This window comes from Arachis ipaensis, chromosome B2, assembly GCF_059453495.1.
Source record: "Arachis ipaensis isolate K30076 ecotype BB chromosome B2, ASM5945349v1, whole genome shotgun sequence".
Classification (NCBI taxonomy): domain Eukaryota; kingdom Viridiplantae; phylum Streptophyta; class Magnoliopsida; order Fabales; family Fabaceae; genus Arachis; species Arachis ipaensis.
Window position 1 is genome coordinate 22,958,032 of NC_142437.1, and position 15,837 is coordinate 22,973,868.

The 15,837-nt window shown below is 35.5% G+C and overlaps 2 protein-coding genes across 2 annotated transcripts; both read left to right on the forward strand.

Annotated features, from left to right (window-relative positions):
* Positions 1-1,932: 1,932 nt before the first annotated feature.
* On the forward strand, positions 1,933-6,090 carry LOC107625090 (auxin-responsive protein IAA10). Its single transcript, XM_016327659.3, has 5 exons — positions 1,933-2,691; positions 4,004-4,344; positions 4,975-5,110; positions 5,533-5,600; positions 5,700-6,090. The coding sequence occupies exons 1-5, from the start codon at positions 2,015-2,017 to the stop codon at positions 5,747-5,749; spliced, it is 1,272 nt and encodes a 423-aa protein (XP_016183145.2). The 5' UTR covers positions 1,933-2,014; the 3' UTR covers positions 5,750-6,090.
* Positions 6,091-12,148: 6,058 nt separating this feature from the next.
* Positions 12,149-14,785, forward strand: LOC107627005 (uncharacterized). Its single transcript, XM_016329888.2, has 3 exons — positions 12,149-12,572; positions 13,033-13,956; positions 14,118-14,785. Exons 1-3 carry the CDS (start codon positions 12,149-12,151, stop codon positions 14,783-14,785), a joined length of 2,016 nt encoding a protein of 671 aa, XP_016185374.2.
* The last annotated feature ends 1,052 nt before the right edge of the window (positions 14,786-15,837 follow it).

Sequence of the window (15,837 nt, forward strand, 5' to 3'; positions counted from 1 at the left end):
ATGGGAGTTGCCTGTTTTTGTTTTGTTTGATACTGTTTGCTCCACTCTAATGTGTTGAGCTCTTTTACTTTCAAAAAAAATATTACTGACGTCTTTTTTTATTATTTTATCACCGTTTAGCATACACTTTTTTTTTATCTATTATTTCATCAAATTTCAATAAGTGTCCATCATGTATGTCTTTGTATTTTATATCAATTTTAAATTTATAGATTTTCTACTTTATAAAAAGTAGTGATAATGAGTAGAAATAGTATCATTTATATAAATACTTAAAATAAAAAAATTAGGTTAAAAGTATAATTTAGACTTTAAAATAAGTTAAACAATATTTATACACAATTGCATAACGATTAATTTAGTATTTAATTTTTAATGTATATATAATATTTTTACTATTAAATACTAAATTAATCGTTATGCAATTGTGTATAAATATTGTTTAACTTATTTTAAAGTCTAAATTATACTTTTAACTTAATTTTTTTATTTTAAGTATTTATATAAATGATACTATTTCTATTCATTATCACTATTTTTTATAAAATAGAAAATCTATAAATCTAAAATTGATATTTTTTTGGTGTCTAATCTAAAATTGATATAAAGTAAAAATATTATATATAAAATATCATATAGAAAATACAAAGACATACACGATGGATACTCAATGCAATTTGATGAAATAATAGATAAAAAGAAAAATGTACTTATGAAAATTGTACGTGAAATAGTGATCAAATAGAAAAAAAGACGTCAGTAATATATAATCGAATTAAGTGCATTCGATTTAATAATGGAGTGTCTTACATACTAAATCAATCCTAGTGGTATGGTTTTACCTGAAATGTTACATAAAGGTATAAATCGAATTGAATGGATTCGATTTACTAGTATATATAAATCGAATTTTTTTGTTTCGATTTAGCATGGTTGTTTAATTCAAAGTCATTATTAGCTTCGATTTATTCATAGAATCCATTTGCATGCAATTCAAATTCCATGAGTTCAATTTAGTATGTATTTAGCTAAGTCGAATTTATTAAATTTAATTTATATAAAAATACAACTTGGGATATTCAAGTAGCTTTTTACAATTTAAAAGATTTACGTAATATTAGAATGCTCTTAGTTTATTAAGATAAATTGCCCTATATCTTATTTAAGAATAATATGATAAAATTTATATAATAATAATCAATTTCAGTTAATATTATAACAAGTTATTAAACTTTACTAAAAAAATTTTGTTAAGTTAGAATTTTGAATATTTTTTTAATTGAATTCAAATGCTATTGTTTTTAAAATTTTAGATATTTTTTTAATACTGAATGTTTGACTATAATATTATATTAGTTTTTAAAAGTTTTTTTTTTATTTTTTAGTTTTAGATTTTTTTTTTAATTTTTTTATCATACACTCTAATCTAATATGCAAAAAATTAATTTTTTGTGAATCTAATAGATACCTGCCAATTTTAACTTTTAATACTTATTTAGACCGTGGAAAGAATTAATCACTCCACTAAATAAAGTTGAATATTTTTTTTTTATTTATGAAAAAACATGTCTTTTTTATTCCTATATTTATTACATGATCTATTAAGGTTAATTTTTTTGTATATTAAAAAAAATCTTAGTATAATACTTAATTATTAAATTTTATGATGTTTTTTATAATTATGGAAACAGTACAATACACCTTTTATATAATTAAGTATTACACTAAAATTATACCAATACTTAAAAAAATAAACGATCTATTGACTCTATTTTCAATTGACAATCTCATGAGCAGACAGCAGCGCCTTAATTGACCTAAGACAAACTGAAATATCTTGTGTTTCCACTTCCAATTCCGATTCCACTTCCACAGTATGTGGGTCTCTGTCTCTGTAACACAAAAAAAAAAAAAAAAAAGAATTTAGAAGGCGAAATATGAGAAAACATATATTTAAAAAAAAAAAAAACTACTTTAAGAAAAGTAGTACAAAGAAGTTAAGGCAAAGACATTGATGTTGGCGCACAAACCAGACATGTGGGGTCCACACATTTCTTTCCTCAACCTCTTCAATGTTCCTCTCTCTCTCTCTCTCCCCTTCATCCTCAGTTCCTCACACACCTATGACCTAACCAATTCTCATTTCTCTTCATTCATTCCTACTCAAGCAATCCTCCCCAAAAAAAAAAACACTTTTTTTCCCCTTACACCTTCATATTCTCATCCTCTCTTTTACATACACACCCCATCATCTTCTCCTTCTTCAATCTTGTTATTGAATCCATTAAGTTTCTACTTTTGTAAAATTCTGATGCAGGGTGTTACTATTATTCCTACTGGCGGTAGTGGTGGTGGTTCCACCATGTCTTCTACTTTGTCAAAGGAAGACACGAACTTGGTTCTTTCTTCTGAGGACTCTTCTTGCCCTGAAGATTCTGAGTTGCTTGAACTTGGTCTTGGATTAGGCCTATCTCATCATCATAAACCTGCTCCTAAATCACACAGTCATCATCATCATCATGCTAGAATTTTGACTGCTAAGGATTTTCCTTCTTCAGCTTCAGCTTCTTCATCATCTTCATCTTCACCTCCTTCTTCTTCTTTGAGCAGGGTAAACAACACCACCACCACCTCCACTTCTGGCACCAAGAGAACTGCTGAGTCTGTTGCTGCTGCTAATAATGGACCTAGGTAAATTAATTCAATCTTGGATTTACTTCTAAGGGTATCAGTAATTTTTCTGTGTTCAATGGTCTATGATTTAATCATAGGTCTTGAATATAAACACAATTTTTTTTTGTTGAGAATTTAGAATTTTGAGTTAGTAGGATACATGGCTGGTTTTTATCTATAAATAATAATGTTTTGTATATAATTGTGGTTTGAATTTGGTTTTTGTGATTCTGTCCAAAATTCAGACCTTTTTACTATGGATATTTGAATCATATAATGTTAATTTGTGGCAAGAAATTTAGAATTTTGATTCTTATTACCTGACTTTGTTATGTGAAGAGAGAAATTGGTACATATAATTGAATGATTGAGGATGTGTTAAAATTCTATCAGTTTCAGTTTAACTGTTTGTGTGGATAAGAATCATGATGAGATGATTCCTTTCCAAGAAATTCAATTTGCTTGGATGAGCTCGGAAAGATTCATGTTTTAAGGGGTTAGTTAAGCAAAGAACATAATTTGGGACTTACTAATTGAGTTAAATTCTTATATCTCATTATGAGATTACCAACTAAACATTCATGATCCATGTTATAAAGATCTGATAAATGTTTACATTGGTTGTAGATTCCTAAAACCATTGGTCACTTTTTCTAACTCGAGATTTGCTATGTAAATGATTTATGATAGGACACTATAGTATGACTCAATTCATCCTACGTAGCTGTTCCGGCTAGCGCGACCAGATTTAAGTGTTATTGATGTTTTAGTATTATGAAGTTACCATTTGTAGCAGGTTTTCGCTGTCAATCTTTTGTTTCTCAATTGCTGCAACCCACAAGAGGGTTTAGTAAATAGTGACCCTGAATCTTGATAATAGGTTGATACCTGATCCATTTCAGTTTGTAAAATTATACAATGTGAACATTTTCATCTAATTTGACTTAATAGTTTCTTTAGAATTAGATTCAGGTGTTATCTAACAAAATGGAACATAGCAGACAAAGACTTTCAAGATCCAATCACAAGAGGAACCAATCAGATTTTTATTTATTTATTTGTTTTCAGGGTGATTAAATTCACCTTCACGTGGCACTTCAGACACTGTTTTGTTCTTTATTCAGTCATTTTGTAGATTTATTATTCTTCCTTTCAATGTTTATCCGAAAGAATTGGTTGACATGTTACTATATCTTAACAAGTTTACCATTTACATGAAACTTTGTCATACTTGTCATGTTTGCACTTTAACATTTATTACAAAATTTCGTTATTATTTCTTTGCTGATGCGGTTGTGATCTCTATTGGCATTGAATTTTCACTAAACAGTCCGGTAGTTGGATGGCCTCCCCTCAGAAGACCATACAGAGTGAATAGCTTTAATCATTCAAAATCGCCAGCCACCGAGGTGTTCAACTCGAATTCTGAGAAGAGTAAGAGCAGCGAAACTGATGTGCTAAGGAAGAATGCTGATAATACCAATGGTAATAACAACAACATTGATACCAAAGAAAAAAGAAACTTCCGGAGTTCCTTGTTTGTCAAGGTAAATATGGACGGAATAGCAATTGGAAGGAAGGTCGATTTGAGTGTCCATAGTTCTTATGAAACCTTAGCTCAAACATTGGAGGATATGTTTAGAGAATCAACTACAGCAATCACTTTCAATGGTGAGTTATTTTTTTCTCCTGTTTTTTTTGTTTTACAGATTTTAGTTGTCTTTTATAACTCATAATCACCAAGATTATTTCGTGTTTAATGATCGCCTAGATTTCAGCTGCATGGTGAAGTTATGTTTACTTGGCATCAGATGATAATTACTTCTTGCTGCCTCTATTCTTAACTTCGCAAAATCTAGGGAATATGTTGTGATTACCTCAAAATGATAGTCAGAAAATTAATGTAAAATTTTGGAAACTATAAAATGTGTTCTTCAGACATAACTGTTGCTGTCTTTTTCCTCCCATTCGCATCATATTGAGAACTTGATATGTTCTTTTCGCTCGTATTATTCAACCATATTTCTTTATCATGATGCAACAACACTTGAAAAATCCATGAATGGCAGCTTATATTTCTAAGATTCTCTAAAGAAAAATTGCCATTTCAACAGTTTACATGAACATCTGTGGTACCTTATATTCGAAGCAACTACTTTTTTCTCTTCAAAATGCTTAAAATGTATGACATGTCAGCAAAGCAATTCCTGTGCATTCTTGTATTTTAAGTTTCTACTTTCAAGTTTCGATGTTTTCTATTCCATTTTTCTCCCATGATGGTATTGTTATCATTGTTGATAGGATCAAACGGAGAAGACTTCGGTATTCTTGTTGGAGGAGATCAACACTCAAAATTGCTGGATGGATCTTCGAAGTTTGTGCTAACTTATGAAGACAAGGATGGAGATTGGATGCTTGTTGGAGATGTTCCTTGGGGGTAAGTATTTTTTGTCCATACTACTGGAATTAGATTTTAGTATCAAATCTATTATCTTAACATTGATTCTGTGTTTTCTGTTTCCAAAAGTTTTGTTTTTGTTTTCATTTTCTGATTTTCATATTTTCCTTCACGAAATCCTACCATTACATGTAATGTTTGATTTGGTCAGGCCGTCCCATGATGAGCACTCAGTTTCATTGTTGGGAGATTTTGTCGAATTTCTTTAGTCAATACTTGATAGCTGTTTAGTTCTGTCAATAGGGGACTATCTTGAAATTGAATCAAGGATCTGGTTTATGCTTGAGAATCTCTATATTCTTATACCTCTCAATGTGTAGGCACATTGGTTCCCTTAATTGCATGATGTAAACTTTTATATGCTTTATTAATATAAGTTTTCTCAAATATGTTGTAATCAGGATGTTCCTTAGCTCAGTGAGGAGGCTTAGAATCATGAGAACATCTGAGGCCAATGGAAATGGACTTGGTAAGCAAAAGCATTATTGCTTATAATAACCAAACACAGCAATCATTTAATTTGCTCAAAATATTCTCTCTTTTGCTAAGATAGTTATATATTTTGCAGCACCAATGTTGGAAGAAAAGAACTGCAGACAGAAAAGCAAGCCCATATAGCTATTGCTTAAATGGCTAAAAAGGACACACACCTTAAAAGTAGCACACAACATAGAAGATGAAGAAAACAGAGAGAAAAAAAAAAGTAAAGGGATATTTTACTTTTTTTCCTTTTCCTTTTTTTCTTTTTTTTTTTTAAAGTTTCCATGGTATATTTGTCACTGCCTCGATAGTGTGATCTTCACTAAAAAAAGGGGCACAGAAGGCATAATAGATTTTCATGTAATAGCAAAAAAGATACTGGTCATACAAGTCATATCATATATTGTTTTCTTATTTTGCTGTAAATGTGGATGCTAGCGTTCTGAGCCATCAATTTTGATTGAACTTTTTGTCCTTCACTTGCTATATACTATATAGTAAGTCAAGAATTCCATTTAAGAAAGAGAAAAAGAAAAGCACTTGTTTTTCAGAAGGTCTAATTTTTTTATTGGACCATAACCCAAAAATAAAGTTAAAATGATAATGCAAGAAAGCACCACACAAAAGCATTTTATGGTGGTGTTAGCTTTTAGACAAAGTTAAAATGTGTGTTGAGCATTGCTTGAGATCAAATTGTGGTCAAGAACTTGAGGCACAAGCCATCATGCATGTGGGTCTCTAAGAAGAAAGAAAGATATGATGCATGCTGAGAATTTTTGACTTTCCAACCACTTATGGGTATTGTGTGGCACTAATTTTGATGCAGATACCGTTTCATTAACACAAGAATAAATTTAGGCTAATTTTTTTTATATTGGTTAAATATATGTGTAATACATTGTTATTGGAAGATTTGGTATTTTTTTTTTTGATACGGTGTTTTATTTAAATCGGTATTTTTTTTATTTTTTAAAATAAAATCGGACGGTCCGATTTTAACATTAATTTTTTTTTTATTTTTGAAATCACAAATCGGACCGTCCAATTTGTGATAGTTGGTTTAAAAAATGAAACAAATCGGAGGCACCGAGTTGTTTAAACCATACCAGCGTAAAACTCATGTCTTCTCACATCATTGTGAGATACACTCCTCTCTCTCTCACATGAAAAAAGAAAAAGCGATAAATTTATGGCTCATTTTTTTCATTATGGGTTTGGTATTGGTGTTGTCCAATAAAATGGATGCATGACCAATATTTCCCCTGCTATGGAAGTTACTCAAAACGTGGGTTACGTTTAGCTTTGTTTTTATTTATTTTATTTTTTTTAGAGAAAAAGACGGCTGATTTTTATGGTAATGGAAAGTATGAGTGTGTAGTCATCTATTATGGGGTATGGGTGTGCTTCACCATAATGTGGGGCAGCTTTATGTGATATTAGACAGGAACAATTCGGACCACACGAATTGCTATGAATAAAATATATGGTGCAAATCGGACGGTCCGATTTGCTAGGTGGGAAAATTTGAATTTCGGATGGTGCAATTCAGACCGTCCGTTTTGTTTTGTTTTTTTAATAAATAGGAAAATCAAATCGTAGGGTCCGATTTGATTATTATAAGATTTTTTGAACGAGTTTGAACAACTCGTAAGGTCCGATCTGTGGGGTTATATGTATATAAAAATGTGTAACTCATAGATAAGGCAGAGAGCGTCTTCTTCCCCACACTGTATGTTCTTCTACGTTTTTATACTTCTTCTGGTTCTTTTTTCTTTCTTATGAGGTTAACAAAAATTGATTGTGAGGGTTCTGTTTTTGTTTAGGTTGTTGAGGGAAATGGATGATAGAGTTCTTTTAAAAGTATATTATTTTGGTCAGATTTTGTTAGAAATATCTGAAGGAGTAAAATTTATTTGTGAAAATTGTAAGACCCAGAACCTTTGAAAAGTCTTTTTATGATCAAGTCTCAAATCATATAATTATTTATAGCTTTAATTTCAGAAATTATTTTATTAAAGATAATTAAGACAAGTTTTGATTTATTGAATTTGAGATAAGTTATGATTATTATCCAATTTTATAATTATTGAATTATTTTCTATATTTAAACCACAAAGTTGGTGGTTGTGAAATAATAAGGATTTTTATATGATTTTGGATTAAATAATTAATATTTTAAATATTAATACTGTTACTTTTGGAAAATAAAAGATTTAATTATATTATTTCTAATTATTTTGATTTGGACATTTTATGAAAAATAATTTATAAAATTGGTGAGCAAATAATATTTTCTATATGCAATTAGTGTTGGATTTAATGTGGGCTTCAATTACTATATTATCCACAATTTTATTTAAAATTACAAAAATGTCTCTAACCCTAATTTTTGAAAACGAAACTCTAATTCCTAACTCTCAGCCGCCACACCCCAACCCTTCCTTTGCCCCAACAGAACGCAGCAGCCCTCTTTTCTTCCCAGCAGAACGCAACACAGATTTGTGAACGAAAGAAAGATCCGGAAGGGAGAAGGAGGAAGGGCGGCGCTGGCGGGCGTCACTACCGCCGCGCCGCTTTGTTGCACCGAGGAGGGGGAACCGGAGACGTGGGGCTGTGCGGTGCCGGCAAGGAGTGCTGTCGCCGTTGCTGGCGCCGAGGAGAAGGAGAGACTGCGCGACAATGAAGGAAGGGGACGCGGGCCAGAGACGCGAGGAGCGCGACCCGCTGCGCCGCCGTGGATCCCTTGTCGTCGAGCTCGAAGGAGCAGGGGAGAACGACGTTGGGTTTGAAAGAGACAGAGGTGGTGCGGCGCCAGGGAGGAGGCGAGCTGTTCGCGCCACCCAGTCGCCGGTCCGTTGCCTCCATTTTCCGCCGCTGTACCACGGAGAGGAGAGAGCCGCACCGCACCTCAGTCACTGCTAACCCACCGAAGAAGCCGCCGATGTTCGTGCCTCCCGTCACCGTCAGCTGCGTCATCACCGCGCCTAGCCTCATCGCCGTTGACCTCCTCGCAGTCCACTGCCGCCGATTGAGCACCACGGAGGACAGAGAGCGCGCTCGATAAGTGAGAAGGGATGGAGGCTGGGCTGGGAGTCCAACCACCGTGTCCAGCCGGCGCCGCCGTCAGAAAGGGGTTTCGACCGCTGCAGGTGTCGCTGCCGAAAAAAGGGAGCTGCGTCTCTGTGATTCTGACTGCCGGGAGTGGTTCTGTGACTTCCGGGAGCACCGTCGGAGCTTCTGGCTGCTTTTGCCGTCGCTGGAAAATTCTATCGGTAAGGACTTTAAGTTGGTTCTCCTTTCTGTTGAGTTTCTGGTAACCTCATTGTCACTGCATATGGTTCAGGTCACCGCTGCTGCTTGAGGTAGCTGTCGGGCTGTCGCCGAACCGGTTCGAAGACCGCCGCTGTTTCGGTTTAGCCGTTCCTTCTTCGGTTCGGTAAGCGTTTCGATTTGAAAGCCCTTTTGTTACTGTTTTGTAATCTCACGCTGAGGTTTGTGGCGTTAATCGCTATAAGATTGAGTTTCGGTTGTTGTATGTTACGATTAGAGTTGCTGAGACTGTTGAGAAAACAAGTGGATCCGAGTTGTTGGTTGCCGTCAATTCGGGTTGAGGCGGAAAGGACTCTGTGACGCGTTTGGGTTATAGAATTTGCGTTTTGAGGTAGGGCGCTTTCCAAAAACTATGTTTTAAGTATTGGAATTATTACATATGGATACTGTTGTGAGATATTGTGTATTTGGTGATTGTATCTGCCTTATGTGTTATTTGATTGACTCGAGTGATTATGGACGTTGGTTTGGTTGAATTGTTGTGTGGCTTTGTGAAATGTAATGTTTTGAAGTGATTCTTTAAAGATTTGAAATCTGAGTTTAATCCGTTGAGGATTGATTTGATTTGAGTCAATTATTTGATGATGTGAAAAGTCGAATGCACTTTTGAATTCAGCCTGGTTTACTTTAATTGACTTGATCTTGGACAAATGATTTGTTATTGAACCGTTTCTTTAAAGCTTTGGAAATGAGTTAAATCGGTTGATATTGAGTTGATTTTGAAATGGTTTTCTTGAGATATGCCACTGAGGCGACTGTTGGATTTAGCTTGCTTTGAATTGATTTCTGGTTTTGAGCTGTTGAAAAGGAATGAGAAACGGTTTAGTTGGGACCCGAACTGGGTGGCAAAAGTCCAAGTTTTAGGAGAGGTGCTGCTGAAATTTCTACAAAATCCTAGTCTTGTTTGAAAAGTTATTTAAAAAGGATTGGATTTGAGAAGTTGTATTATTTGATTTGTTAAAAGAATATTTATATTTTCAAGCTTAATTTATTTAGTGAGCTTTATGCCTTGAGTTTGACTTATTTAGAAATGAACTATTTTTACCGTTTGAATCATTGAAGGAAAGAATGATGCTCTAATATTGATTTGAAAATAAAAAGGAGCTTTTAGTGATTTTAAAGGAATCTAGACTTTTGATTGAGTAATTAAGTTTGAGGCATTTTGAAAGAGTTAGAAAAATGGGTTCCAAAAAGAAACCTGAAAGTGGTTTGATTCAAATGAACCGGTTCCTTTTCAAATGAGTTGATTTTTGGACCGGGTTGGAACTTGTGATTTTGTATGGTCGGTTTCATAATAAATTCAGTTTTATTTACTTGAATCGAGAATCCATGATTTTAAGAGTTTCAATAAATTTTAAGGAATTGATATAGGTAGACCTTCCCTAAAGACTTGAGACTCTGCCGAGAAGCTTTTATTATAAAATCCCATTGTGGGACGGGTGGTTTTGAATACTTTGAAATAAATCCTTAACTTGTCATGGTTTTGGAAGTTTTGGAAAGAGAATGCCGAGAGTGGCTTTATTTTAAACAGGAAACTCACTTTGAGTAAATTTGGCTTATGAGCCTGAGATGATTTGAGAAATGAGATCTTTTAAGCCAAGGCTGAAAAGAGTTAAAATTTGATTTCAAAGTGAAATGGCTTGAGAAAAGTGATTTGTGGCTTAAGTGCCGGTTTTATGAATTTAATGATGTTGAATGGTGGAAGTGCTGTTTTGTTATGGGCCGAAATGACTGTGTATGATTATGAATATTGGCTGGTTCTGGATTGAACCGTGAACCGGAATGGCTGTGTATGATATTGATTTATGGCTGATTGCCGAATGAGTTATGGGCCGTATGGCTGACTATGAATTATGAATTTAAGCCGGATGGCTGAGATGGATGTTGATCCATGGCTGGGACTGAATGAATATATACTTGAGATACCTGGGTAGTAGCAAGGGTTGTGGTTCATCCCACTTGCTCCAGGTCAGAGACTGTGACGCCTGGGTAGTAGCGGTAGTAGTGGTGATTCCACTCGCTCCAGGTTGAGCTTTTAAACACCCGCCTGGGTAGTAGCCGCAATAGTGGTTATTCCACTGGCTCTGGGTTGAGCGGGTAGTAGCAATGGGATTGTAGCTCAAACCTACTTGCTTCGCGATGGGTGTTTTTGTCCATGGTTAGCTACCAGGACGTGTCGGGTTGGCTATATAACCGACAGATGATATCATCAGCCACTAGGGACAGGCATGCATCATACGCATCTATGTGACATTGTTTGGGTGTGCATATTATACTTGATTTGCCTATGTGATTAATTGCTAATTGTTCTACTTGCAATAACTGTTTGTTTGTGCTTGCATCTTCCTAATTGTGTTTGCTACTGGGACTCTGTTGGACTGTGATGATTGGTTGATGGTTGGATTGTTTGGGCCTAGGGCCGTGGTTGGAATGAGATGAACCGATGGTTGATTTCGGTTTTGTGTTTCTGGTTTGGAATAAAATATGAAAGGCTATTTTGTTTCAGCATAGATAAACCGTTTTGAAAGGCTTTTGAGTCTTTGAGAATTGAATGGTTCCTCTTTCAGAAAAGATTTAAGACTTTACTTTTATTGTAAACCGTTGTTTTTGAAAAGAGGCATGAGACGGTTATTAATCACTGGTGCGATTATCTTCATGTATCCTATTACAGTAATTCCTAAAAACCCTCTACTGAGAACCCTTTCGAGGATGATGTTCTCACCCCCCTACATTTTTCCCCTTTCAGGATATGGGCGTAGAAGTTACGAAGAGTTTAATTAGTTGTTGAGACGCTTCGTATTGTTTTAATTATTATTTATTGTACCCTCGCCTTTATGTTGAGATATTCTGTAAGAGAGATAGGAATTGTATTGGTTAATGCTTGTAATATTATATATATATATCTGTGTATATATATGGATGTACTCTTTATGAGCTTTTGTAAGTTGTATGGTATTCTGTGAATGTACGTTATCGAACGAAAGTATTTTTGAGAGCAGTTTTGCGGTTTAAAGTTTTAAACAGGCTCATATTTTAGTATTAAATAGTATAAGTGTCGTCGTAATGTCCAAGCTATCAGAGTCGCGCAGCCGGAAGCGTGAGCTTTGGTAGTTAGGGTGTTACAAAAATTCATTAGATATTGTTATTCCCTTCACAATCTCATTTGAAGAGCTGAAAGGTGTCATATATGAGAAGATAGATTCTGCGATGTCAAGGAAAATATCATGTATTTTATACAGATATCCCATCACAGTATTTGGTGGATTCGTTCAATTTCAAACCAAATATATAACCGATGAAGCGAGTATGCAAGAGATGTTTTCAATGTATATTGAAAGTCGTGACCAGATGTTGTTCATCGAGCTGTACATTGAATTCGAACAATCTGAGGCCGACCGAAATATTATACGAGAAGATTACAATAGTGATAGTGAGGAAGAGTTCGAAAGCAATTATGAAGTTGTGGATCCAAATGGAGATGAAGATCAAGGTGATGGCACCACGGCTCCAAATGTGACAGACGTGGCAAATGCACTGGCAAATGAAGTACCGTTCGAGGAGCCATCTTTCATGCGAGTGTTAGATTTGGAAGCCATGCATGCTCCAGAGTTTCCAGATTACATGAGCGCCGGTACGTAATTGCCTATTATTATAAGACGGATTAGAATTCCGTAATAAATTATATTAAGTGATGGAGCAAATAGTTAAGTGACATGTGAAAGTATATTTAATTAGCATTTGTTTATGTGTTGAATAAGTTAAGTGTAGGATAATAATATTGTATGTTAGTTATTAATAGAGCAAATAGTTAAGTGACATGTGAGAATATATTCAATTAGCACTTGTGTAGGTGTTTATGTAGTTAAATGTAGGGCAATAAAAATTTTTGGTTAGTCATTGATGTAGTTAAATATTAATTACTGTTTGTTAAACAATATTTATTTATGTATTTATGTATTTTATTTATTATTTTGTTAAGATTGAGATAATAACCTGATGTAGAATTTAATAATATGACCATAGATGTATTGAGTGTTTGACTTACCTTTAATTTCGGTTATTAAATTTTCGTATGGCTGCCGTCATGGCAGAAGTCCCTCTTGTTGCAGATGGTGAATTTGCTGTGGGGATGGAATTCAGTTCAAGGGAAGCTGTTATTAGGGCGATGAAAGAGTATGCCATCCAGAGAAGTGTAGACTATCGGGTGTATGAGTCAGAGCCGATGACCTTTTATGCCAAGTGTACACAGTATGGGGAGGGGTGTGATTGGCTTATCAGGGTTAGCATGATCAGCAGAAAATACTGTTGGGTTATTAGGAGGTATAATGATAGTCACACCTATACCAGAGCCACCATTTCTCAGGATCATTCGAAGCTGGATTCTAACACAATTGCAGAAGCAATAAAGCCGTTGGTTGAGGCTGACCTCTCCTTAAAGGTAAAATCAGTTATTGCAGAAGTGCAATCGAAGTTCAATTACACTGTCAGTTATCGGAAAGCATGGTTGGCTAAGAAAAAGTCAGTAGAAAAAATATTTGGAGGTTGGGAAGCATCGTACGAAGCTTTGCCGATTTGGTTTGAGGCCATGTGTCATAAGGAGCCATCAACTATCGTTCATTTTGAGACTATGCCTGCATACCAAGGCGATGACTTAGTAAATGATATCCGGGTGTTGCATCGAATCTTTTGGAGTTATTACCCCTGCATTAGAGCATTTAGATATTGTAAGCCAGTTGTCCAAGTGGATGGGACTCACTTGTACGGAAAGTATAAGGGTTGTTTGTTAGTGGCAGTGTCACATGATGGTAACAACAATATCATCCCAATTGCATTTGCTATTGTGGAGGGAGAGACTTCTGATGCGTGGCACTTTTTCCTTAGTAACCTGCGACAACATGTTGTGACTCGGGATGGTGTGGGGCTGATATCTGACCGACACGAATCCATCAATGTAGCTGTGGCTCGCAGTAACGGAGCATGGTCACCTCCCGAGCTTTCCATATGTTTTGCATCAGGCATATAGAGTCAAATTTCCTGAGAAAATTCAAGGCACCATACCTGCAAAAACTTGTCGTTAATATAGGTAAATTGTGTATTTCAAAGTTTGTTATCAACAGGGATACCTTCAATAAGTGTTTCGTAACCCATTTCTTTTTTATTGGTCGCCATTATGCAGGGTATTCGAGGACGGTGCGCGAGTACGAAGTGCGTTATCAGCGGTTACGAGAACGGGGCGAGGCTTACACTAACTGGTTAAATCGAATCTCCCGGGAACAGTATGCATTAGCATTTGATGGTGGCTACCGATGGGGTCACATGACGACGAATTTAGTAGAATGCATCAACTCAGTCTTGAAGGGTGCACGCAATCTCCCCATCACTGCACTTGTCAAAGCAACATTCTACAGGCTTAATGAGTTGTTCACTAGAAAAAGATCTGAGGCGGAGGCTCGGATTAGTGCTGGTCATATTTTTTCTGAACTTGTGACCTCAAAATTGCATGCAAACCAACTTGCATCAGGGAACATCCAGGTTAATTGCTTCGACAGGCAGAATGAGGTCTTTGAAGTGCGTGAGATACCAAGTGGGTTGAAGTATGCCGTTGACCTTCGTCGGCACCGATGTAACTGTGGTGAGTTCCAGGTGGACCGGATTCCGTGTCGGCATGTGTTTGCATGTTGTGCAAATCAAAGACTAGATTGGCAAGTGTACGTTCATGATGTGTATAAGATGGACCAAGTTCGACGGGTTTACCGAGCTATGTTTAGGCCACTGGGGACCCAACTATGTGGCCTGCATACAACGGGCCGCGATTCGTACCGAATCCGTACCTCCGGCGCGTAACGAAAGGTCACCCCAGGATGACGCGCTTCTTGAATGAGATGGACACGCGAATGCTGCGTCGTCCAAGGCGATGTAGGCAATGTGGGGCCGAGAGACACAGCCGTAGTAGATGTCGTCAGTCAGTTGGTGCAAGTGGCGGGGATAATGCTTAGTAGAACTATATATATTAGGATATTTGAAACCTTGTATCTTATATGAATCTACTCTAAGATATGCGTGTATTTAGAATTATATATTATGCTGTTTGAAATGTGAATTTAGATTTATGTATCAATCTATTCAATGGCAAATGTGAGTTTAGCATTGTTATGAAAACCGAACCGGATCGGTCGGTTCAACCAGTTTAACCGAAGACCGGTCATCCGGTCGGTTCGGTTGTGCTGTAAAAGCTGTACCAGCAAAAAACGGTTCTCGCAAAAATAGTAATTTGCTACTATATCTCAATCTACTTTATTTCAATTATAGCCAGTCAGAATCACACTTCAAGCTACTATAAGGCGATTGCAATTTTAGAATTCGTACATAGAAAAGTTAACTGATACATATCCCATGCTAATGTGAACACTACATAAATCGTACTTGATATATAATTAAGTTAATTCATACATAGAAAAGTGAAATGAAATATAAAGTACACAACATCTATTTTCTCATTGCCCACTTTACATCTTTCACGAAACTCTTGCATTTCTTCGCGGCCTTTTTGAATACGGACGGAGTGAATCGATTAGCACTATGACGAGACGGATCAACCCTGAGATTGTACCCTTTTCTTGTGTCATCTGGAGTGCGTCCCTCACCTAGAACCAACATAATTATACAAACCATCTTAACATGATTATATTAACATCAAACACAAACATGTTATAATCCATTGACCTAACAAGTCCTATAATATAATCAACTAAACATAGAGACCACATATGAACATATTATAATCAATTGACCAAACAAGTCCTATAATATAATCCACTCAATCCTTGATATCACATATGAACATATTATAAACAAGTGATTGGCTAGTAAAGCAAAAAAAGAACCTGCATCATCAC